The sequence below is a fragment of the Vitis riparia genome, chromosome 16, assembly GCF_004353265.1.
Source record: "Vitis riparia cultivar Riparia Gloire de Montpellier isolate 1030 chromosome 16, EGFV_Vit.rip_1.0, whole genome shotgun sequence".
In the NCBI taxonomy this organism is placed as follows: Eukaryota; Viridiplantae; Streptophyta; class Magnoliopsida; order Vitales; family Vitaceae; genus Vitis; species Vitis riparia.
This window is the reverse complement of record NC_048446.1, coordinates 22,911,086-22,936,734: the sequence shown is the minus strand read 5'-3', so window position 1 is coordinate 22,936,734 and position 25,649 is coordinate 22,911,086. Positions and strand designations below refer to the sequence as shown.

At 35.4% G+C, this 25,649-nt stretch overlaps 1 protein-coding gene across 7 annotated transcripts in view; it reads left to right on the top strand.

The window, feature by feature from the left end:
• Positions 1–604: 604 nt before the first annotated feature.
• The window catches only part of LOC117932880 (golgin candidate 5), a 29,672-nt gene continuing 4,627 nt past the window's right edge, over positions 605–25,649 (top strand). For 3 of the 7 annotated variants that reach the window (XR_004654254.1, XM_034854182.1, XM_034854187.1), the window contains exons 1-19: positions 605–696; positions 2,097–2,251; positions 5,327–5,532; positions 8,176–9,158; positions 12,147–12,218; positions 12,864–12,938; positions 15,247–15,361; positions 18,667–18,728; positions 18,836–18,883; positions 22,163–22,447; positions 22,547–22,606; positions 22,734–22,817; positions 22,956–23,021; positions 23,116–23,214; positions 23,298–23,516; positions 24,259–24,373; positions 24,475–24,695; positions 24,900–24,959; positions 25,039–25,152. Coding sequence is in view for 6 of the 7 variants with exons in the window: in XM_034854182.1 (XP_034710073.1) it covers positions 5,385–5,532; positions 8,176–9,158; positions 12,147–12,218; positions 12,864–12,938; positions 15,247–15,361; positions 18,667–18,728; positions 18,836–18,883; positions 22,163–22,447; positions 22,547–22,606; positions 22,734–22,817; positions 22,956–23,021; positions 23,116–23,214; positions 23,298–23,516; positions 24,259–24,373; positions 24,475–24,695; positions 24,900–24,959; positions 25,039–25,152 (2,826 nt within the window). In the remaining variant the exon portion in view is untranslated. Of the gene's footprint in view, positions 697–790; positions 886–958; positions 976–2,096; positions 2,252–5,149; positions 5,241–5,326; positions 5,533–8,175; positions 9,159–12,146; positions 12,219–12,863; positions 12,939–15,246; positions 15,362–18,666; positions 18,729–18,835; positions 18,884–22,162; positions 22,448–22,546; positions 22,607–22,733; positions 22,818–22,955; positions 23,022–23,115; positions 23,215–23,297; positions 23,517–24,258; positions 24,374–24,474; positions 24,696–24,899; positions 24,960–25,038; positions 25,153–25,649 lie in introns of those variants that run through there. The other 4 variants (XM_034854185.1, XM_034854186.1, XM_034854183.1 and 1 more) reach the window with 4 other exon arrangements.

The following is a 25,649-nucleotide window of genomic DNA, read 5'->3' as shown; positions in this document are numbered from 1 at the left end:
TAAAAATATTTTTTAAAATCACTTCTAAACTCACTCTTAATAAATGAATTCTTTAAATAATTTCTAAAGAAAACTTTTTCATTAAAAATATTAAAATATATATAGATATCAAAATCAAAATTATTCAATAGGGCAAACCCAAAAAGAAAAAAAAATGCTCAATTACTTACAATAATTTTTATTAAAAAAAATTGTTATTTTTATTTTTATTTATTTATGTATTTTGCTCAAATTCCCTTTCAAATGGATTATCAAGTTTTGATATTTATAAAAAACAACATTAAAAAACGTGATTAATTTCTATATAAAAAGAATGAAATTAAGGTATCCTTAAATAAAATGTATAAATTTGATAGAATATCAATCTAGATCCTTTTCAGGTATATTTAATTAATTAATTAAAATTTTAATATAATAATGAATATAAGTTATCTAATTTTAAAAAATTAAATTATTTATCAAATTTGTGAAACTTGGATCACTCGGACGAAATTATCCGCGTAACAAGATTTGATCCTTAGCCCACTTACAGCCCAATGGTTCAGAAATTGGGCCTCGGGCTGGCCCAGACTCAGCCCATTGTCATCTGACTGATGCGGTGATGCCAAACTCACGATGTAGATCGCCTTATGCCGATCTTCCACCTACAAATCATTTCCTCTCCAAACGCTGCGTTTCATCGATCTCTACGTTCAGGTACTGATCCGATCTCTGTTCCCAATTCAATCAATCCAATTTAGGATATATACAATTGTTTGTATTCCGAGAAAATTCTTTAGGTTGGATATAATCTTTTGAATGCTGAGAAAATGAAAGAAAATTTTGAATCGTAGATTTTTCACCCAGGGCTCGAGAATACAGAAAATGGCACTTTACCTAAAAATTGTATGACTCTTTGGCGTAATTGATCTGATATATTTTTTTTCTATTGTTTTTGTCTGTTTTGGATTTTTGGCAGCAAAGAAAGTTGGGGAGGTAACGTAGGATTGGAAATGTGGTTTTCTTTTATTTTTCTTCATTCTCTTGGTGAGGAAAGAGAGGGTTGGATTACATTCTGAGTGCTTCATAACTTGGGAATGCAATTGCTGGAAGTTTTGAATTCTTTTTTTTTTCCCCCCTCAGAAATGATTGTTTGTCTTTTAATTAGTGATGAATGTTTAATTTTGATTTCTTGGAGTTCTTTTGTGAACTTTGCTGTATTTATATCTGGATCTGTATGGATTGTTGATGAGATAGAGATCTTGCGGTCTTCATATTATATGTAGATAGAGAATTTCATTGGATGGTGAGAACTAGATTTTGAAGCAAAAAATTGTCCAATGAATGATGGTGAGATTGGGAACTGGATTTTGGAATCTGGGAAAGAGACAAGTAGAGCAACAATTGAAACGAGATCTTTGGATTTTCTGGATCTAAAAATTTTAAAAGTTAAAAGAAATAATTTTTTTTTGATTCGGAGTTTTGATTAAAAAATTTAAGATTATGAATTAATTTGTTTCAATGCTTTTCTTTTGTGATCTTCACATTTTGATTCTGGTGCAAGTTTGTGTTCTCATTTGTTTTTATTTGAATATTTGGCAAACTGATTCTGATTTGTTCCAGAAATGTTTTGAATTGTGTGTTAAATATGCCTTCATTGCTGAAGTATTTTATGATTATCTATAGATTTGGATGAGGTGGTTGTGCTGAGATTATGTTGGATAGAATTGCATTCAAATATGGATTGGAAAAATTGGGATATATATGTATTATTGGAAATTCTGGATATCAAATTGTTATGCGGTATCAAATTTCTGGAACATTACTGTACCATTTTATTATTTTATATAGATGACTAAAGTTTTTCTGCTAAGAGTATCTTTGGTCCAGAATAGACATAGACATGAACATGGATTTAGCACAATGTGTATATGATTGCATTCATGTATGCATGTGTTATGTGTCTATATATTTTTGGATCATATTCCATTTTATAATTCTAATCCTTGATTAATAGATCTGTTGTGAGTTGTAGTTCTAGTTTTGTTTGCATATTGGCTTGTGTGGGTGTGTATATCAGGAGATTTTTATCTTTCTCTGTTTTTGACACTTTACAGTGTACCTGTTGTGGGAACTCTTGCTTTTGATTTGCCGCTGGAGTCTGCTATATGTGCACTCCAAAACTTGTAGCTGTATGGATCTTGGAAGTGGTTGCTAACTGAAATTTCAGATTCGTATGGAGTTTCAGATTCATACACAGCACTGAACTGGGGTAATTTAACATTGAATGCTTATACTGCATGTGTGATGGATTTAGATGGATTCATATCCACTTGAACATTGTATTTCCATTTATTTATTATTATTTTGCAAACTTGAATTAGATTTGGTGGAATCGAGTCTTGTGTTGGATTTGATATATCCCCCTTTAATATCTGAAGTAGTTGCTGTTGAACAACCAATTTTTCTAAAAGCTTAAGCTTTTAGATTTGGGCCTATAATATATATCATGCACTCTAACACTCTCCCTTGTGTTGTTTGAACTAGTTGAAATTTTAGATCAATGTATCATATCAGTAAACATGGGAACCATGCCAAAACCTAAGGTCTTGTTCATCAGTCTAATTCTTTCCTTGAAGATGCCATGTGGGAAGGTTCAGAAAAGCACATTAGCCGCTTTCCTCATTTCACACTTTGAGAACAAGGTTCTTTTAAGAGGGAGGGAGCATACCCTAGCTATAAAAATGAAGGAAGAAGATTTACGAGAGATGATTCAGAACTGCTTAGCAATGGTTGACTGACCTTTATTATAGGAGTAATTTTAGTAATTAATGCATTTATGGAGCAATTACTCTGTTTCTGATATTTAAGCTAAATGGTACATTTAGAAGGGTACTTTGCCATTGTATTCTCTCAATTTCAGAAATAATATTCTTCCTTTTGCCCCTTTCTTCCCATTTCTCATCATTTGTGCCTGATAGTATCATAATCATAAGAAGAAAGAGAGCAAGTTTTGTTGTCTCGTCTTGATTTTTCTAGAGGTTATGAAAATTGTAAATAATAAAGAACTTGTTAAAAAATGAATTCAGTATGAATGTTACTGTCAATGAATAAATAATGATACTGAAATAACAAATGTAATTTGAATTTTTTTCTTTGTCTGGCTGTACAATACCCCTTTTTTAGGTTTGTAATTGATGTCGACTTTGTGTATTTTCAAGTGAGTCATTGGTTTTTTTTTTCTAGGCAATAGCTCAATAGAAGTATTACTGTCAAATAATAAAAGATTAATTAAAACATAAATTTAATATTACCTTTACTACAAATGAATAATAAAAGGTAATGAAAATTGTAAATAATGAAGAAATAATTAAAAAATGAATTGAATATGAGCGTTTCAATCAATGATTAAGTAAATGTAATGAAGTAATGAATTTATTTTGATTTTTTTTCCAGGTTGAGTTATGCAATATCCTATTTTTAGGTCTGCTAATTGATGTGGCTTTGTGTGTTCTCAAATGAGTTATTATTATTTTTGAAGTGAATGGTTGAAGCAAATGTTGTAGTCAAATAATAAAAAATTAAAACTAATATTACCATTATAACAAATTAATAATGGAATAATGAATTTACTATGATGGTTACAAGATCTAGGATATGGGTGAAAGTACGTCATGTTATAGGATATGATATGATATGATATATACTCTTTATAGTTTTTATATAAAGAAATAAATGACATAATGAATATATTTGATAGTTTTAATATATAGATTTAATATGTGAATTTGAACAAATATAATTGATATGATGGGAGCATTTTAGGTGAAAGAAAAGTGCACAAACACATTTGAATTATTTAGATGGTATAGATTAATTGTAATTGAGTTGCATAGATTTGATTGCATTGTTTTGGATTGGCTTAGAGTGTAATTGTAGGTTGGTTGAGTTTGAAGTAAGAAAAGGGAAGTTGTTTTTTGTATACTTTGTTCTTTTTTGCTTGCCTGTTTTTGACGCTAATTGTATACAATGTGTGTGCCTTGTTGCACCCTCTCCAGGTGAATTCTTCTCTAAATTTATAATGTATATCCTTGTTTGCCTATCCAAAAAAAAAAGGGGGGGGGAAGATGCTATTGTATTTTAAGGTGCTATCTGAATGTAGGGTTAATATCTTTATTAATCTCAATTTAGCTAAGACAAACACTTCATTTTGTTTATATTGTAACTGGTGCTCTTCTTTCATTAGAATGATATAAACACATTTTTTCATGCTGACAAACCTCTCTGGTTTACCACCATATATATTGCCTTTCTCATCCCATAGGAAGGTATTATTAAAACTCATGGGAAGGTGCTTTTATGCATGGATGCATATTAAGATGTCATCTTCATGGTATTTATTGAGACTTGAAGGATTAGGTCAATAAAGAAGTCATTTTGGCTGAGGTTGAGATAATAAATTTATAGACAATAGATTTATTGTCATTATTATTATATATAAAAAGGAATAACAAAATTTACTAAGGTGTCTTCCAAAATCAATATGCAGAAAAAGGATAAATAGATATAGATGTAGACTAATAATTGTGTAGATTTCTTATAGGAGTGGGTTGGGCTGAATTACTGGACCTTTTTGAAACAAGATGGGTCCATTTTTCCCAAAATGCAATTATTGATATTGTAACTCAAACAGGTTTTGAGCTTTGTGGAGAAGCAGACTTGTCTCTCTCTCTCTCATCTGCTTTGGATGTGGCCTTGGGGCTTGGTTTGAAGAATAAGAGCTCATCTTCCTTCTTTTTTGGGCTCTAGGGATTCCAATTGAAGCTCTGATTTGATCTCTTTCTGATCTAAAACTTCAATTTCACAAATCACATTTTAACTTACCAAAAAATAAAAGAAAAACACATGATTTTCTTGCATTTGATTTGCCTCTCCTAATTGGACCTCTCCCAAGGTTCATATGTCAATTTTCTCTTACCTGTTTGGTTGCCTAGAAAATGCAGGAAAATAAATGACAACAGGATTTGCAAGTTTTTTCCCCAATAATAACCTTCACTTGGCCTTGCCTAATCTACACTTTCCGCTTTATGCGTGTTTTTTTATGTTCATCATCAAATGTGGAGGAGAAATTGAAGATTTTCTGTTCTGTGTTTTTCTTCTTCTTTTGCAGCAACTAAGGGGAGGATTAGCCTCAAGTCTTTTTTGTAAGATCTGTTTTTGAGTTTCATATAATTGTGTTGCTGATCTTGCATTTGATATTGGTTTGTATCATTGATTGTTTTCTGAATTGGATTTGGATTATTATGATATGTGATTCTGAATTGTCACATTTTGTTTTGCTTTCAAGGTTTTTGATCTGGGAGTTCTGAGTGCTGGATCAAATTGTATTGGTTTGTGGATAGAGAATGGCATGGTTTAGCGGGAAGGTCTCTTTAGGAGGCTTTCCAGATCTGGCCGGGGCCGTGAATAAGCTCAGCGAGAGTGTGAAGAATATTGAAAAGAATTTTGATAGTGCTCTTGGATTTGAAGAAAAGTCTGATCCAGGTGGAGAAGGTAATCTTGTACTATTGGTATTGTTTGATTTCACTCCATGCTTTTGCATTTGATTTGAATTTTATTATGATACTGAGAATGCTTATTAAATTAAAAGGAAAAGGAACCCTTTTGTTCATTTCTCCATAGTGAATTGCAAGCTGATGTATTAGCTTTATCCTTTTTGTGTATCAAAACTTTGGCTGTCAATGGTTATTTCAAAAACTTAAAATTAAGATCGGCTAAATTTTCAACAGGTGACTTGAGTTTGGCAGCATCTCTAAAAATGTGCTGCTATTCAAAGAAGGAAAAGAAAAAAAATCCTTAATTTAAGAGGTGAAGTCTAAGAATTTCAATACCTTTGCTTAGGTTGCAAAGGCTTGGACTGCTCACATTACTTAGGTTTCCTATAGAATGACATGGGCTGGTTCACGTACCAAAAACTGACCCCCTATTTATTTTATGTTTTTGTTGAACATGCTAAGGTCAATCAGATTGAGATTAGAGCAGATTTAGAGGGACTTCCTCTGGGGTCAGGGGGCTTTTGTGTAGAAGCCTCATTTAGTATGGTGGGAGATTGTTTGCTCAGATAAGAGGAAGGGTGGTTTGGGTGTTAGATGTCTCTCTTAGCTTAATAAGACTCTTCTTTGTAAATGGTGTTGACACTTTGCGGATAAAAGGGGGGCTCTTTGGAAACAAGTTATTAGTGAGAAATATGGTGTAGAAGAAGGGGGTGGAGCTCTTGTGAAGTGAGAGGGGAGTATGGGGTGGACCTTTGGAAAGCTATAAGAAAAGAATGGAATCTCTTGAGTAATAGGATTGCTTTTGATGTGGGTAATGGTAGAAGGGTGAGTTTTTGGAAGGATAAGTGGTGTGGTGACGAGACTTTGTGTGTTTCTTTCCCTTCTTTATTTGCTCTCATGACTTCAAAAGAGGCGTGGGTGGTGGATGTATGGGACTACAAAATTGAGGATGATGGTTGGAATCTGAGTTTCTCTAGACCTTTTAATGATTGGAAGGTGGATATTGTGGAGAGTTTCCTTTCAGGAATCCAAGAGAAAAGGGTGTCCCATGACTTGGAAGATAGGGTGCTTTGGATAGTGTCAAAGAGCAGGAAGTTTTCTGTTAAGTCTCTCTATGATGCTTTGGAGCTAGGTGAAGCAGTCCCATTTCCAAGGGGTATCCTTTGGAGTTTGTGTTCTCCTCCCAAGGCGGATTTTTTCGCTTGGGAAGTAGCGTGAGGAAAGGCCTTAGGAGGGGATGATATTTAGCAAACAGATGTTTTCTTTGCCATGTTGAAGAAGAGACCATTGACCATATTCTACTTCGCTTCATTAAAGCTAGGGTGCTGTGACTGTTGCTTTTTGCTCTTGTTGGAGTATCTTGGGTCTTATCCTTGTTGGTTAGAGAGACTCTTCTTGGTTGGCCTAGCTCCTTTGTGGGCAAGAAGCGCAAAAAGGCTTGGAAGGCAACCCCTTTATGTATTTTTTTTACAGTTTGGAAGGGAATGAATAGACTTGCCTTTGATAACAAGGAGCTGTTGGTACAAAGGCTGAAAAACTCCTTCGTTTGTACTTTTTGGTCTTGGACTAAGTTTTGTATAGGGCTTCTTCCTTTAATCAATTTTTTTTGATTGGTTGGGCTCTAGATGAGGGCGGGTGGTGTTTTTTGTCACCTCTCTTTTTGTGTATTCTACTTTTAGGCGTTTTGCCGTATACTTCTTGTATGCTTCGGGACGCCTTTTGGGGCCCCAGTCTTCTAATTCAATTCAATCTTGATTTTATCTATCAAAAAAAAAAAAAGTTCATTTAACTGCAAAACTTTCAGGTATGGATGTTTAGTATGTATTGTAGTTCAATTAGGTTGTTTCCATTTTGGGTCTTGGTTCTAAGTTCCTAGTTCTGTTGCATGTATTTGTTTGGTGGAGCTTAATTAGTACGATGGGCTAGGAATTATAGATCAATCATAAGCCTCAACAGTCAACCAGGCTTACCTGAAGGAAATTGTTTTCTCTATGTAATTTGATTTGCCATTCACTATAGGCTTTGGCTTGTCCTCATTAACATTTTATTGTTGTCACGAGTGGTCACTGCTCATAGGAAAGGCGGGGAGACAAAAGTTTCTGTTTGCCCAATGCATGGGTTTAGGCTATATGCAATTAGTTACTTTTAGTATGTTTTCAAAAACATAAAAATCATGATGCAAATTATATTATACCAACATCAAAAAAGGATTAGGAGCCACCATCCAATGGGACTCTTTGGGTAGACCAATTATAGACTGCATTGTATTTATCATACCTGCTGAGTTGTTTATTAGATTCCTTGAAAAGTGTATGACATTTAGTCAGGTTCCTATTAGATTCCTTGAATAATGTATGACATTTAATGATTTATTAAAAAAAATAGGACTTGGAAATCAGGAATGTTATTCTATCCAATCAAACTAATATTATAAAGTTTTTCGTTTTCATCTTGAGATTCTCTCAAGGTGAGGAATTGGTTTTAGATTTTTTCCTCTTCATTTCTTCTCTTTGGTTATCCTTTATTAGTTGGAACTCGTATGCTAGTGTTTGCTCTCATTGTGGTATTCTTGATATCCCATTGCTTATATGAAAAGGGTTGTGGATTGACTTGATTTTCGGTCTCCTGTCTATAATGCCAGTATCATCAGGATTATGGCCTTCAGCCATAGCATTTATGGGGCAAAAAGGTTCAGAAGGTACTACTGAATCTTCAGAACAACCTGAATCTTCAGAACAACCTGAATCTTCAGAACGACCTGAATCTTCAGAACAACCTGAATCTTCAGAACAACCTGAATCTTCAGAACAACCTGAATCTTCACAGCTTCCGTCTTCAGCTGGAGAAAAACAAGAGGTGGAGACTGTTGGGTCCACCCATTCTCCTGCTGAAGAAGCTGCACCTGCCAAAGAAGGAAGAGAACCAGTCCAAATAGAAAAGGATCATGTGCATCCAGGCATCTCGGAGGAGGGAACAGATATTGTAATTGCAGACTCCAGAAAGAATGAGTCTGATTCACAATTGGTGTTGGCTGCTCCATCTGAATCCACTGTTGAGAGTGTCGAGTCAATGGATTCCTCTAACCACATCCAACAGGAAGCTAGTTCACACTCTGTGGAAGCCAACTCCCAAGCCGATGAAATTGATCAAGTTGAGGGTAGCATAATTATACCAGATGAATCCCATAAGGTTGCTGATTTGCATGAGAGCACAGGTGAGCAGAAGACAGGGCTGAATGAGATTGTGGATAAAATTTTACCCATTCAAACCGAAGCATCAATTGATAGCCAGGCTGGGATTGGGACTGAGCTCTCTGCTTCACATTCTGCTACTATTAAGGAAACTGAAAGTGCTGGTGAACTCTCTGAGGATCACTTACCTACTACACTTCCTTCATATGTGGCTTCAGAAACAGTTTCTGAGTTGGTTTCTCATGAAAATGATGTAATTGCTAAAGCAGTTGATCCGCAAGCCCATGATTACAACACTGACGTTAAGGAATCAGCATTTGGCTCAGGAACCAATGTGTCTGACTCTGTGGATTCTGCTGTTGAAGTTGAGAAGTTGAAGTTAGAGATGAAGATGCTGGAAACTGCACTCCAGGGGGCTGCAAGACAAGCTCAGGTACATTATTATTTTTTCAACTATCTCATGGAAGGCTAGTCACTTGGTTCCTAAATTGGATATCAGGAAACTAGTTTAACTAACTATTTTGAGTTTCATCCTAGTCTTCCTCAAATTAAATTTAATCTTGAAACTGCTACGAAACAAAGAAGTTTGACATTTAAGGCTTTTGGGAACTTGATTGAAACTGCCTCTGATGTTGAATTAACAATGTCATTATGCAGCTAAAATGAAGTTATAACTCTATGTGGTGCGATGCACCAGCTAAGTACCTTAAATGGTCTTTTGCAAAGCGTTTTGCTGAAGCCAGTGTTGTATCACTCACCTATTTTTCTTGATGGAGGTGGGATAAGAAGGGGCAAAACTCCTTTGAGGTTAAAAAATATGTGGTTAAAAGTGGATGGTTTTAAAGACTTACTAAGGAGTTGGTGGGTGGTCTCCAGTTTAGTGGGTCTTATAGCTTTATTCTGCCCTCCAAGTTGAAGGATTTGAAGGCAGATTTGAAGGTGTGGCAACATGAGGTGTTTGACAATCTCTCTTTTAAAAAGGAGGCAGCTTTGATAAAGGTGGGCTTTTGGAATGCCGAACAAAGGGAAGGCATGCTTAATATGGAAGAGGTTGAAGCTAGTAGGGTGGCTAGGGAGGAGATTAGTGGGCCTTATCGGGCAGAGGCATTGTGAAGGTAGAAATCTTGGGAAATTTGGTTGAGGATGGGGACGAAAACACTAATCATGAAAGGGCAAATGCCTAAGGAAGGAGGACTTTTTTGTCCAGGATTACGGTAAATGGTGGACAGGTGAATGGTAACGTAGTCTCTTATCCAGATCAAGTGAGTGGAGACCAAGTATCAATGGGATGCTGTGGTAGAGTTTGGGTAGGGATGATGTTAAGGCTTTGGAGGTTCCTTTCTTGGAGGAGGAGATTCTATTAGCTTGAATTCAATGAGTGGGGATAAAGCACCACGGTGGGAGGGTTTCATCATGGTATTTTTTAGCACTATTGGTAGTTTGTGAAGCTTGAGGTGATAAGCTTCTCTAGGGAGTTCTATGAGTTCAGATTTTTTGAAAGAAGCTTAAACGCCACTTTCTTTGTGTTGATCCCTAAGAAAGGAGGGGTGGAGGAATTCAAAGATTTGAGGTCTATAAGCTTGGTGAGTGGATTGTACAAGTTATTTGCTATGGTTTTGGCAAATAGGTGGAAGAAGGCGGTGGGGTCAATTGTTTCTAATTCTTAGAAAGCTTTGGTTGGGGGGAGACAAGTTTTGGCTGCGGTTCTAATTGCTAAGGAAGCAATTGACATAAGTCTAGTAGGAAAAATAGACTTGTGATGTTTGCCTAACTTGCAAGCTTGATACCTTAACTTTGATATAATTGGGAGTCCTAGAAGCCAAAGAATTTAGAGTAAAGGATGACCAATTGAAAGTGTTACTGTTTGGAAGAAACAAAAGCATGTAAAAATAACTAGAGCATGAGTTGCTGTGATAAGGTAATAAACTCCATTCACTTCATGCCTTCACCCAATCATCTTCTTTTGAGAGATCCTGAAATATACAATGGGAAGGGAAGAGTGTTATGGAACAATTACAAAAGTTAATTAATGTGCTTAGAAATAAAAGATTCATAGGAAAGTCAATAATGGAAAACTCAGAGGACAATCAGAAGTTAGGAACAGGATAGACAGTTCCTTTTTCAAATACTTGAGATTAGAACCATCAGCAACGATAGCAGGTCAATGTGTGGACAAATTAGAAAAGGTAGAAAAAATGGAAGACTTACAAGTCACGTGAGAAGAAGCTCCTGAATCTATAATTCAAGGGGATGAATGGGAGGTAGAAGAATATAAAGTAGAGCTAGTTCCTGAGTGAGCCTAAATAGCAGCTTCTGTGGAAACAAATGGCTGACTCACTGGTTGTAGAGGATGATTATACTCTTTTTGTGTAAGCATGATAGGAGCATTAACATTATCAGAGAAGGAAACTGTGGACTCAAAAGGGTTCTCCACTTTGTCACACACCACCTGACTTTGCCCAGTTGGTTTACCAAACTTATCCCGACATTCTGCTGACATGTGATTTGTCATGCCATAATACACAAAATATCTCTCTCTTTGACCTGTACCACATACTTCCCCTGAATCTTGGCCTTTACTTGAGCTAGTAGATCCACCTCTCTCATACCCAGTCAAAATAACAAATGTTGCAGCTTCTTGGTTTGCCATTGGAGAGGGTCCACAAAAGAACCCAAACTAACATGCTGGAGGTGAGAGGAGACACTACCTTGAGTAGGTAACTGTTCACCAGAGAGGATATAGTTGTTAGCATATACTTTGCACCTAGACCGAAGATAAACTTTCTATTTTGTACTTCTCGTTGCTTCTGTAACAGATTAATATCATTAGTGAGGAGATGATACACATTGAGTTCCTCCTACATACCTTGTAGCTGTCCATACCACTAAGGAGGTCCTCATTTTGTGTACAAGAAAAGAATTACCTACATAAGTTCATAAATCTCTTAGTATTTTTATCCTGAGAGTACCTTTCCCATAACGCTACTCAAATACGTTTTTCAGTGTTAAAAATAGCAGTAATATGAGGTTCTATGCTACTGAAATGATATTCTTCTTCTGCATGCATATAATTAATGCAAAACATACTTATGACCATGGAGAATGTTGATTTGGCAAGGGTGCTTGAAAACCTGTGAAAATGGGTTCATCCTTTCATCCATCTCAACCTTTTTTGTTCTGTTTTGGAATGGTCATAGACATAGACTACCCGTTAGCCTCTCCATATGGATATCCCATGTTTTTTTGGACTCTAGATCTCACCTACCCCACCTTGTCAATTATTTTGTATCTTTTGGTTCTTATTGCCTTCAATATATGTGTCTCCTTTGGGAACTTCAAGGAGGTTTTATTTTACAACATTCATGTTTCGTTTATCAGATTTCTTTGTATCTTGAAATTCAGTCATTTTGATACTTTCCAGGCAAAAGCTGATGAAATTGCAAAGCTGATGAATGAAAATGAGCAGCTAAAAATTGTAAATGAGGATTTGAAGGTAAGAATGGTGCTTTGAAGGTTTTTATTTATTTAACATTTTGGGGTTTGTGTTTGTGTTTGGTAAGATATGCTAATGGCACTAATATATATCTTCATAATAACTGACTCTTATCCGTTTTCATTGTTTTGGTGTCTATATATCTTCGGCTATTATCTTTCACTTAATAAATTTATCTACCACTTGATTGATGTGATCTAATTGCTATTCATACCCTTTTGATCTACACATTGCATACCAATTGAGCTGAACAATATTGAGAGGAGCACCTTGAAGGCTGTGGTACAAGAGGCCCAAAAAAAGGGATAGAAATAAATTAGATTCCAAAGTGTCTCTGAAGTCTTCCACTTGTCCTAAATTATCCTTGCATTTCTTTCCCACACACTCTTCCCCTCTTAAATCCCTTAGGGCACATTGAAGGATGCTTTGATAGGAACCATCCTTTGGTCGATAAAGGCAAGCTTCTTCTTTGCACCTGTTGAAATCATAACTTGCTGTGCTTGGTTATATCTTTCACTTCAGAAAAACTTCTTTGCTTTGTTAACTAATGTGGAGCACTTAGCCCCCCTCTCTCATTTTTACTACTAATACATACATTAGTACTGTGATATGATTGTTTTCTAACTACTGAGAATTGTGTAACAGAGAAAATCCAATGAAGCAGAAACTGAGTCTCTGCGAGAGGAATACCATCAAAGAGTAGCAGCTCTTGAAAGGAAGGTATGGTTTTTTATGCATTTTTTTTAATCATGTTCTATTGGATTCTCTGGCCATGAGGTTGAACTTTGATCCCATTTTCAAGGGTTCAAACATTGATATGATATCTGGTGGTGTTTTTCTGCCCTTTTTGCTTCAGTTTGTTTTAGGTATTAATTAGCTAATATTCTGGATTTATCAATTTACGGTTGTACTAATGATTATTGGTCATGCTTAAGGTGCATTACCTAATCATGGATGAAAATATTAGTAAACACAGATATATTGGTACTTGGATTTTATTGATATATAGAAAATATCAGTAAAATATCGGTGGATATTTTAATAAAAATATTAGTGGGACGAAAATTATTAAAAATTCATGAAAATGTTTAGAAAAACATCAAAAAAATGATAAAATAAGCAAGAATGCACATATTAAAGTTATTTTGTAAGTGTAATTGATATATGTATTGTGACATCCCACATTGAATAGAGTGGAAAGTTCTTGACGCTATATAAGTATGAACTCCTCTTAACCCTGTAGACGCGTTTTAAAGCCGTGAGGACCTTTTTGGGTCCAAAGCGGACAATATCTACACGGTTGAGAGTGGGTCATTACAAATGGTATCAAAGCCAATCCCCAACCTTGGTGTGGAGGTTTGTTTGGCCTCGTAGGGGGTGTTTGTTTGTTTGGCCTCGTAATCCCGCCAATTCCTAACCTCGGTGTGGAGGTTTGTTTGGCCTCATAGGGGGTGTTTGTTTGTTTGACCGCGTAATCCCATGGGACACAACGAGGACGTTGTGTCTGCATGGGGGGGGGGGGGGGGGGTGTTTGTGATATCTCACATCGAATAGAGGGGAAAGTTCTTGACGCTATATAAGTATGGACTCTTCTTAACCCTATAAACGCGTTTTAAAGCCGTGAGGGCTCCTTTGGGTCCAAAGTGGACAATATTTACACGGTTGAGAGCAGGTCGTTACAGGTATGATGAAAGATAATGTTTATCAAATTTTTTAAGAAAAAATTAACTTAAATTCTTTTAATATATTTATATTCATTTATTTTAAAAATTAAAAGATACTTTTATTAAAACATATTTTATTATATTTTAAATAAAAAATTAAATTTATTTACATAAAATATTTTATTTGAGGTTTAATTTCTAAAATTTTATTACAAATTTGTGGTGACAATTTTTTGCTATTAACATTAATTTATTTCAATAATTAAAATGATTAAAAATTATATTAATAATTTATCTTATCAAATTAATTTTAATTTATAAAATATTAGAATTCATTAATTTTTTTATAATTTAGCAATTTTTGAATAAAATTATATTTTTAATATTTAAAAATAAAAACATTTAAAATTAAATAAAATTAGAAGGATAAATATAAAAAAAATTAAAGTGATAGTAATTTTTTAAAATAAGATTAATGAGATAAATATGAAAAATAATTAAAAATAAAAGGATAATATAAAATAAAAGGGTGATATAAATTTAAAATAGAAGATAAATTGGAAAAAATAATTAAAAAAACACGGATAAATATTTTAAAAAATGGGTTTTTTTTTTTTTTTAAAATTACTAAAAAATCAATGATTTCTTTCAAAAAAGCTCTGATTTTTTGTCAATTTTTTGAGTGCCTTCCTCCCCCATGCGTGCGTGTTGCCAAGCTCGATATTTTCCCTAGAAAAATCGGCCAATCATTGAAATATTGGCGATATTTTGCTGATTTTCCCGATTTTTGGGCGATTTTTTGCTTGATTAATAATCGGTGGCCGATTTTGTTTTGGCCACCTTCAATATATGATATTTCACCGAAATATCCACGAAATTTCCTGATTTTTCAAACCATGTACCTAACTTCTTTTGCACTGATGTATGTAAATGTCACTTGTGATTCTCTTATATTATTTCATTGTGGATGTTAACCATCAAATCTGAAAATCACTTAGTCTTTAATAGTGAGGCTCTCATAAGGCATCCAAAAGTTCATATTATAGTATGTATAGTCTATAAATGTTTTTTGTTTTTGTTTTTGTTTTTGTTTTTTGTAATTGAATTAATCCTTGTAAATATAGATATGTTTATAAACACATACACACATGTATGCACATTGTGCACCTTTTAAGAATCATATTGCATATTTCTATACATGAGAGGAATCTACTCATATGTGGGGTGTATTGTCTAATTTAGGTTGCATAGTTTCATGTATATGCCTTGATAAGATATTAATTAAAAAACTCAAAATTTATCTTTGCTTAATTGTTAGGATTCTTGTTGGTCTTGTATAAATGCATCCGGTCTGTATGTTTCAGGTATATGCCCTTACTAAGGAAAGGGATACACTACGAAGAGAACATAGCAGAAAAAGTGATGCTGCTGCCCTTTTGAAAGAAAAAGATGAAATAATCAACCAAGTTATGGCTGAGGGTGAGTTGCCAAAAAAGACCCAAAAAACCCACAATCTTTTCGTCTCCTTTTTGTTTTCTTTGTATTTTCTTCTTTATAGTGCATATAACATTTGTTTGTCTGAATGAGATAATACCATATTAATTAATTTGTTTTATAAAATGTGTTTCTCCTTTCTTTTTTATCATCCTTCGCATTTTGGAAGGTTTTTTCATCCTTTACTTGTGCTTAAAAATTCATATGAATAAATTGTTTGTTTTTGATAAAAAAGAAGAAAAAGAAAAAGAAAAAAAGTATAATCAACGTTTGATGGGGATGCGATTTTTATTAGAGTTACTTTACATATGAGGTGCAAATGTAATAAATAAGCATGAAAAAGATCCTTTGATGAAGCAAAGATGTCGGTGTAAACTGGAATTGCAACAAGGTTGATGAGATGCATGGTGGTATGGTGTTGGTGCAGTTGGCATGTGGACAGGTTGCCCATCTGATCAACCATTGTTACTATAATGAGATGAAACTAAGAAGAGGGTGAGGCATGGGGGAGGTCAAATATTTGAGGACTCGTCAAAATATTGTGAGGGCAAGGGGGTGAGAGAGGGAGAAGAAAAGGGAGGTTGAGAGAGAGAGAGGGAAAAGGAGTATGGATGAGGGAGGGAGGAGAAAGGGAGATTTATATATTTGTTTTGACTTGTACGTAAGTTGGGCATTGGCATGGGCAATTTTCAAGGAAAGAGTCATTAGGGTTTGCAGTTTTAAATTTTATGATAAGCAATGAGGATTTTAGTGACAAATTTTGTTTTGGTGATGAAGGCCCCAAATTACTTTTTACATAGGGCTTCAGATGATGGTTTTTTAAAAGGCTTTGGCGTGGGTGGAAGGGGTTGAGGAGGATCGAGATGTCACATTTTCTTTCGGTTGATAATTCCCATATTTTTTTCTGACAAGATATGTGATCAGTTGTTAATGTGAGGTAAATTCTCCATGCTTTGAGACAATTTCTGGTCTTAGAATTAGTCTTCAGAAAAGTGAGTTGATCTGTAAAGTGGGGAAGCTGTCTTTCACTTATTTGGTTTGCAATTGTATGCTCCTTGTAATTTGTTGTCAATGTGGGACTTGGTTGAGGAAAGATTCCACAAGAGACTTACTAGCTCAATATAAATCAAAGGAGCAAACTTATGTTGATCAAGAGTACCCTTTTTAGACCATATGGAATGTGCAATCGTATGCTTCTTGGAGAATTTCTCCTTTGTGTTTATTTTAGATTATATGGAAGGAGAGAAATGGGAGAGCCTTTGATAATACTGAAAAAGTGAATCAAACAATCAAATAATAACAGATTGTTTGTTGTCCATGATGGAATGTAATGATTGGTTGAGCTCTAAGCAAGACAAGGGAGTTGTTTTTTCTGTATCCTTTCATTTGGTTGGCCTTTTAATGCCTTGTATGTACTATGTATGCTTTTGTGTGCCCGTTTGTTAAACACATTAATGTATTTGATCTTTGCCTATAAAAAAAGAAACTTATAACAATCATTTTTTGATAGTTAAAATACTAGATTTTGGACATGAACCCAAACCCAATTTTGGTTGAGTCCACTTTCTCTTGATTGGCCCTCAAGTTAAGGAGGGGATTTATCATGACTATATGTTTTGTATTGCATTGGGGGTAAGTATGGTGAGATAGATGACTGATGGTGCTCTAGAGAGAGAGACACTTTATGTAGGGCTTTGGAAAGCTGTAAGATGGGATTAAATGGAGTTCTAACCTAGAACCTCAATCCTTGTTGGTAGGTTGTAGGATGAGATTTTGGCTAGATTGTTGTATTGGGAAATCCCCTTAAAGAGGCCTTTCCTGTCCTCTTTCGCTTTGCTTCTAATAGAAGTGAAAGAGCAAGAGATGTTTAGGTGGGGGAGGGGCAACCAAGAGCATGGGATTCCTTGTTTCAAAAGGGCAGTGCATGATTGGGAGATACAGAAAGTGGGAGCTTTTTGAGGCAAATATCCATTTAATGTCTTTGCAGGGAAATATGAAGGATAGGCAGGTATAGAGGGGAGCAAAAGATGGGAGGTTCTCAGTGAAGTCTCATTCTTGCTTCCATTCCACAGAGAGAACACACCAGTTGCTTTCCAAGGAGATATGAGAATCTTGTGTCCCTTGTTGGATTTGTTTTTTTTGCTTGGGACCTTGCTTGGGGGAAGATCCTTGCCATTGATTAGCTCATGTGAAGACAATGAACCCTGGTAAATATGTGCACGTTTTGCAAAGCAGGGAGGAGACAACAAACCATATCCTTATTCATTGTTATAAGGCTCAGGTGCTATGGGATTTCTTGCTTGCTGTATTTAGCATGCAGTGGGTATGGTCCCACATTTTGTTAAGGTTCAACTCTGAGTGGGCATGGGGATGGCCTAGGAAAGTGGCAAAGGAAGGTGTCAAGGATGACTCCCATTTTCCTGTTTTGGAGCATTTAGAGAAGAGAGGAGTTTTTTCTTAAGTCCCTTTTGGAATGGTCTAGGTTTCCCTTGAGGTTTTTTAATTTCTCCGTGGTAGATTTTGTGGATGGCTTGGCTTTGGATTAGGGAGCCTCTCATCTCTTTCTTATCTTCTTTCATTTTCATCATTTCAGTTGCTCTACAGATACTGCCTGTGTGTGTTGGTTGCACACCCTTTTGCTTGGTATTACCAAGCAGAGAATACAACCTTGGTTAGTGGGAGATTTCTGAATTAAAAAAACTGACTTGAGGACAGATTAGTGTTATTCAATGATTTGGCTATCTTTTACTTGTTTATGTATGGAAATTGGACTTCTGAAATTATTGTACTTTTTTCTTGTGCCAGTTCACATATCAATGCTTACTCTCTATATATGTTTTTCATAAGAAACCACGTGAACAAGGAATAGTGTTGGAAGAAGGTGAATCGCTAGAAGATAAAATATGCTTAAAAGGCCTCCTGAAGGCAACCCCCCAAAAGGGACAAAGATATCCAAACCTACAGGGTATCTATCAAGGAAAGAAGAATGATTTCTGAGTGTTTTTAATGTGGTGGTGTCCCTTTCAGCTAAGAAATCCTCCTCTTTCTTAGCTTCTTTGAATATTCATACCATGTGTTTCACAAGATCTATGGCATCTCTTAACAAATGACTACGAGCCAAGGGCCAAAGCTGCCTTCTTTTACCCAATCTATTGTATCACTTCCTGAATTCAAATCAATATATATATATGTATGTATGTATGTATGTAGGAGTTGATATTGACCAAAGGGTAATGAGGCCCTTCTTTTATATGCTGATAATTTTTTAAGATGCTTGCCTCTTGCTTCAGGTGAAGAGCTTTCAAAAAAGCAAGCTGCTCAAGAGTCTCAGATTAGGAAATTAAGGGCACAGGTATACAACTAGGTCTGCTTATTTTCTTGTCATTTGAGAGAGTCCTGTTGCTGTTACTCCTATTTAGTTTTAACAAATCTTTGCTTTCTCTTTTTCATGAAAGCTAGATTAGAGAGTTTGAAGAAGAGAAGAAAGGATTGACAACCAAACTACAGGTAATTGATGCTCAAGGAATTGTTCTAAATTTTTCAGTTCTAGTTGATTATTATGCACAAAATCGTTTTATGTTTTCTTTCCATGGCATATTCTAGATGACATGGCTTTTGTAATTTATTAATTTACTTTCTTTGGTGGAAAAAACCCTATAGATAGTGTTCAGTTTGTGCCAGAAATAGTGGGGGAGTATCTATTTTATTTATTTTTGGAGAATTAGGTGCCTTCATTTTATCTCTGTTGCTTCCTTTATGAGAAAACTGTTGGCTCTTTCACTTTTATGTCATTTAATTCCTTGTTCATCACCTTTTTTTTTCCTTTGCAATTATTTTATGGGGATATGCTTTGTTCTCTCTTCTCATATAAGTGTTAGTGTTAAATTTTATTTTATTTTATTATTAGTATTATTATTTTTGTGAGAGATCATCTATACTAAAAAGAAAACAAACACCCACTTTTCTCTCCTTCCCATCCTTCATGGGTCTATCACACTTTTTTCATTAGTTTAAGATACTTAAAGTAGCTTTCATAGTTTTAACTATAAGACAACTACCTAAAACTCTCTCACAAATCCATTCCCCTTCAAATGTCTTGCTGAAACTTCCTGAAAGTCCACGTCTCATTATTCTCCAGAACTCCATCTATTTCTACTCTTTAATTTTTTTGAAAATTTGTGGATGCAAACACATAGTCTAGCTATGACCTCCCGGTAATTTTTAAAAGTATATAAAAAGGATGAGAATGGGGTGAAATTGGAAGGAAAAAAAAAATAGAGAAGACTACTGACATTAGTTAACTCAAAACTTGTCAATGCTAAGTAATAATAACATTGAATTGAAGAGCTCCTACAGTATAGCTTCACTTGTAGATAGAAATTTCACATTCATGTTGACTGATCTGAGGGACTGACAGAAGTTTCCGTCCTCTAATATCTCCAATTGTAAAAGTCACATTGCTAAGTTTTCCATTCTAAGAACTCATAAGAGAATGGTTTGTTCATCCTTAGGTCAACAAAAAGGCTAACCTACACATGTTGAAGTCTGCCCACTGCAAGGACAAGGGTTGATGAATTTGATCCTCTCACTGCAATCTTTGATTATATCCCTAATACTTGAATATCTTGGATACAAGGGGTACTCAATGTCAAAGAAAACACTTGGTTATGATTTTCACATGTATGGCATGTGTAGTTGAATCACACATAGGGTTACAATTGCTCAGTAAAGATTTCTAGCCAGACGCGTCTATTTTTTCTGGCAATTTATGAGATGGTTTCTTGTATACCATTTTTTATGCCTGAATGATTTTGAGGCCCTTGATCATTTTAATGGATATACTCCTTAGTATGACATTTGTTCCTATTTCTGTTTTTTGTTCTTGTTCTGCTATGTATTAGCAAAAGGGAGAGAGAAAGATGACATAATTAAGATTTTCTTTTTCTCAACTGAGACCAGGAAAATTTTAATTATGCTATCATTGAAATTCTGTGCATTTGAGAGAGAAATAAAAGACGGTAACAGATTGAGGAGGAATATGATTGTAAGTAACCTTCTAGTGTCTTGGAGTGGCTAGATGACATAAAATTTATCAGATTGTTGAGCAAAGGAAGAACATTTGGTGCCTTATTGATTTATTCCTAGACATGGAGGCATGTTCTGGTTCTTTCTTATGGGAAGCATTTTCTGAGGTCAACAAATAGATATGCTGAATAATTCACAAATAACTGTAGATGGTTTGTGAATCATGAGAACTGTGATGTTTTTTGTCAGAGGTATCACAGAGATATCGATTTTCTAGACATTGTAAACTATCCAGAATCAATCTATTCTCTGAAAAGCTATCCAACTTGTGGAAAATGGGTCAATGTGTTTAGGATGCTTGGAGTAGCAAAGTTCCTCTTGGTTGGGTTTCCAGATTTTTAGAGCATTGCTTGATTTTTCTGCATTTCTCTGGATCACTTGCCTGACTTATCCAGTATTTGTATTGGGTATAGAAAGCCCCTCTTTCACAAGAAATCTCCTGGGTTGGGGGTGGAGTCTTTGGTAAGAGTTTAATCTCCTGGGTTTGGGGTGGAGTCTTTGGTTAGAGTTTTTGGAATGATTTTACGGACTAAGGTGGTGCTTATTTTTTTTATTTTATTTAATTCTAAATAGAATTTAAGACTAAATAATGCTTAATGGTGTTGAGTATTAAGTTGTTTATTTTTTTAATATTGTATTTCTATTAAGTATCACGAAGTAAAAAAAATTAACAGGTTCATTGCAGTTATGGTAGTTCACTTTTAGCATTTCGAAAGAGCCAGATATTTTAACTTTTTTTTATTTAGTAAAAAAAATGTAAGAAATAAGTTAAGAAAAAGTGAAAAAACAACTACCTAAAGTTTAAAAGCAAATTACTTTTAGTAAAAAGTTAAAAAAACAAATACCTTCTAAGCCTAGATGTCTTTATCATACAAGCAATATTTTTTTTTTTTTTTTTGTGGCTAAATGTCGCTTATTTATGCCATCCTCTACCCTTGGCTTTTATCATATACAGTCTGTACATTGTGACTAGATATTTTGATGTGTACTGAAGAAACGGATGAAAATGTTTCCAGCTGGCCAGCTGTTTTATAGGTCTGGATTTTATAGGCTTTAGTTTGATTTACTTCAGATGTTGCTGGAAGCTTAGTGAATATTATTGCCAGCTTCTGAAAAGGCAATATTATTTTTTGTCAGAGTATTTTGTGGTGAGATATTGTTGTGAGTGTATGAAGTTATGAATGTCATCCTCAAATGCGAAAGAAGTAAAGCCATATTATCACTGGATTTTGTTTGGGGTGGGGTTGTTATGTTGTGCTTGGCTTGTTTCCCCCTTGACAAAATTTATTTGTTTGCTTTTTTGTTTTTAATTTCATTCTTTATTCTATCTCACATTCAATCCCAATTCAAATATATACGAGGGATGATATTTTTTTTCCTGCTTCCTAAATATTCTTCTGTTGGATCGTCTAGTTTCTGACACTCTCTCTCTTTCTCTCTTTCTGTGTGTCTGTCTGTCTAATTTGAAATATCCACATTTCTGAGGGATGATATTTGTTTCCTGCTTACTAAGTATTCTTCTGTTTGATCATCTAGTTATCGACTCTCTCTCTCTCTCTCTCCCTCTCTTGCTTGCTCTCTTGCTCTGTGTGTGTATGTGTGTGTCTGTCTAATTTGAAATATCCACATTTCTGTTCCCTGTTATCTTTTCTGGAGAGCTTCTTGTTTCAATGGTATGTGTTTTGGTTGAATGACTTCCAGGTGGAAGAGAATAAGGTGGAGAGTATTAAGAGGGACAAGGCAGCAACTGAGAAATTGCTGCAAGAAACAATTGAAAAACACCAGGCAGAGCTTGCAGCTCAAAAAGAATACTATTCTAATGCTTTGACTGCAGCCAAGGAAGCTGAAGCATTAGCTGAGGCACGGGCTAACAGTGAAGCCAGAACTGAACTAGAAATTCGTCTAAGAGAAGCTGAGGAACGTGAAGCCATGCTGGTTCAGGCCCTTGAAGAACTAAGGCAAACGCTAAGTAGAACAGAGCAGCAGGTTTTTGTTTTAAGAATTGAGCTCATGGGTTTAATGAAGTGGACCTGTCTGATTAATTGTCATTTATTTTATTTTGTTGTTTTCTTTTTGATATTGCAGGCTGTGTTTAGAGAGGACAGGTTCCGCAGAGACATTGAGGATCTTCAAAAGCGTTATCAAGTAAAGCAGACTTCCTCTTATTGTGGTTCAACTGAGCTTTTCATTTATTTATTCATTTATTTTGTTTTAGCAGTCGTTTCCATGGATCTTTGAGATATTCTCTAATATGGCTATTGTTGCTATTCAGGCTAGTGAACGTCGGTGTGAGGAGTTGATCACTCAAGTTCCTGAATCTACTAGGCCTCTTTTAAGGCAGATTGAAGCTATGCAGGTTGAGCTTTGTTTCATATTTATTTAAAGACTTGATGAAACTTTTGAGTACGCTTTGCTCATTGGCTCGTTGATATGTTGTGACATATGCACATATGCTTGGATCTCACAATCAACTGTTTTCTTCTACTGGTAACAGGAGACAACAGCCAGAAGAGCAGAAGCTTGGGCTGCTGTTGAGAGATCTCTGAACTCTCGACTACAGGTTTGTTTAAATAGTTTGCTACCTACAATTTTTGTATTTTAGAAATTGTCAGCATGCTTTACAATTCTGAATTCTTTTTTTACTATAACTACAGGAGGCGGAGGCTAAAGCTGCAACTGCTGAGGAAAAAGAGAGATCTGTAAATGAACGCTTGTCGCAAACCTTATCTAGAGTAAATGTCCTTGAAGCACAGGTGATTCCAATTCCTCTGTGGATTACAGATGCTAGTTATGGATTTGTTATATGAATATTGACTCACACTAGTAAGATGCGCAGATTTCATGTCTTAGAGCAGAACAGACACAGCTGAGTAGGTCTCTAGAAAAGGAGAGACAGAGAGCAGCTGAAAATAGGCAGGAGTACCTAGCGGCAAAAGAGGAAGCTGACACTCATGAAGGCCGTGCAAACCAGCTAGAAGAAGAAATCAGGGAACTCAGGAAGAAACACAAGCAAGAGTTACAAGATGCGCTGGCACACAGGGAACTCTTGCAGCAGGTATTGATTGTGGTTTCCATGTAACTTATATAAGTCTATTGACCAATGTTGATTATGTTGCATGGTTGCCCAGCACAGGTAAAATACCTGTTCAGAAAACCCTGAAAATCGACATGCTTTTTGCAGTACATATTGAGTTGGATATTTATTGTAATTTTTTGGTAGGCATATTGAGTCGTAGTTATGCTTTCAACAAATGAAATCTTGTGTCTGAGATTTCTGAGGTTTGATTAGAGTGCAGATTATTATATTTTTCTAAGGTAATGAGCAGCCCTGTGTTTTACAGATTGAAACTTTGGTTGCTCATTTTGAAAATCTTTACCTCCTCCTCTCTCTTGAAGTTTCTCTCCTTTTTTCTATTTTCAATTTTTCCTTTACACATATATCTATCTGTTCTATTTTGAGTGTGAAGAGAACTTCTAATCTTGTTTTTATTTCTTTTGAGGCAAAGATGAAAACTTAAATCATTTCCAGTTTGCCGAATCCCCCCCTCTTCCTCTCTTCTTCTTCTTCTTCTTCTTCTTCTTTTCCTTGTGTGTGGTGGCTTGAGAAAAGTTGTGGATCTAAGAAGTTTTGTAAAATTTTTCTGCTGCTTACTGTTTTAGGACTAGATGGGTGCATAGATTTTATGTATGCTTCTGTCAGATAGCTTTGTCTAAATAGTAGAGTGCCTCTTATATTTTTATTATAAATAACCAGAACCACTTTCAAGTTTCCTAAATTAAGCTCCTCTTCTTGTCAGGAACTTGAACGGGAGAAAAATACACGTTTGGATTTGGAAAGGACAGCTCGTCTTCAGTCTTCTGCTGTATCCAATCAAACTCCAAACAAAAAGCAGAGTTCTGGTTTTGAAAATGGTAAGGGATGCTTAGACTTATGTCTCTTATTGTTCATATTGTATTTTTACTCCTGTTTCTTTTTTCTTTTTCTTTTTCTAATTTTTATAAACATTGTGTAGGAAACTTGACTCGCAAACTTTCAAGTGCTAGCAGTGTAGGCAGCATGGAGGAAAGCTATTTTCTGCAAGCCTCTTTAGACCCATCTGACAGTTTATCTGAACGGAGAAACCTTGGAGAGGCAACCATGAGTCCATACTATATGAAGAGCATGACACCTAGTGCTTTTGAAGCTGCCATCCGTCAGAAGGAGGGTGAACTTGCCTCATACATGTCTCGTTTGGTATGTGTTATTTTCTGAATTCTTTCCTATTTAGCCAGCAGTTGGCGCCATATGATGTTCCATTGCATATGGTAGAAATTCATATTCTGTGGTGCTGCATTCAATAACCTCAATCATTATGGGGGCTTCAAGTCCTGTGCACATTTTCATCATTCATCCCTTTATGTGGCTTTCATTGACTAATAATTTTCTTGTTCACTTCAGGCATCCATGGAAGCCATCCGTGACTCTCTTGCTGAGGAGTTAGTTCAAATGACAGAGCAGGTGAATTTTCATCTGTTTTCACATTGATTTATGACATCTCATCTTATTTTAGCTTGAGAATCCTTTGCATTGGCTACAGTGTGAGAAATTGAGGGCAGAAGCTGCCTTTCTGCCTGGCATCCGGGCAGAGCTAGAAGCACTAAGACGGAGGCATTCTTCTGCATTAGAGCTAATGGGTGAACGTGATGAGGAGGTACATATATTTCCACTTTGATTTGCCTTTTTAGTGGAAAATAAAATTTTAGAAAGAAGGTTATTAGTTATATTGGATGAGGCCACTTGCTGATATAAGTTCTTACATTACTCTGCTATAATATTGAGGTATGTCCATCATATTAGATGAATGAAAGATGGTCAGCCTTCCTGTTTCTTGTCAAGCATCCATTTGTCCTCATTTTGGAGGATTATATTAGTTCTTACCAGAAAGTATCATGCTTCTAATCCTACATATGTGATATTAATGCATTTCCTAATAAGTGGGTGTCCAAAATGATGCTTTGGTCATTACCACATGAATCTTTGAAGATCCTCTTGATTCTCTCCTAAAAAACTAAATTGCAGCGATGGCAGTAATTCGCCAACACTGTTTTCCCCTAGATTAAAACTGGTACTCCTGCTTCTTTTAGCTGATTTTAGCATGGATTTATGTCACAAAGATAAGACTCTAGATTGTGTTGTTATGGTTAATAA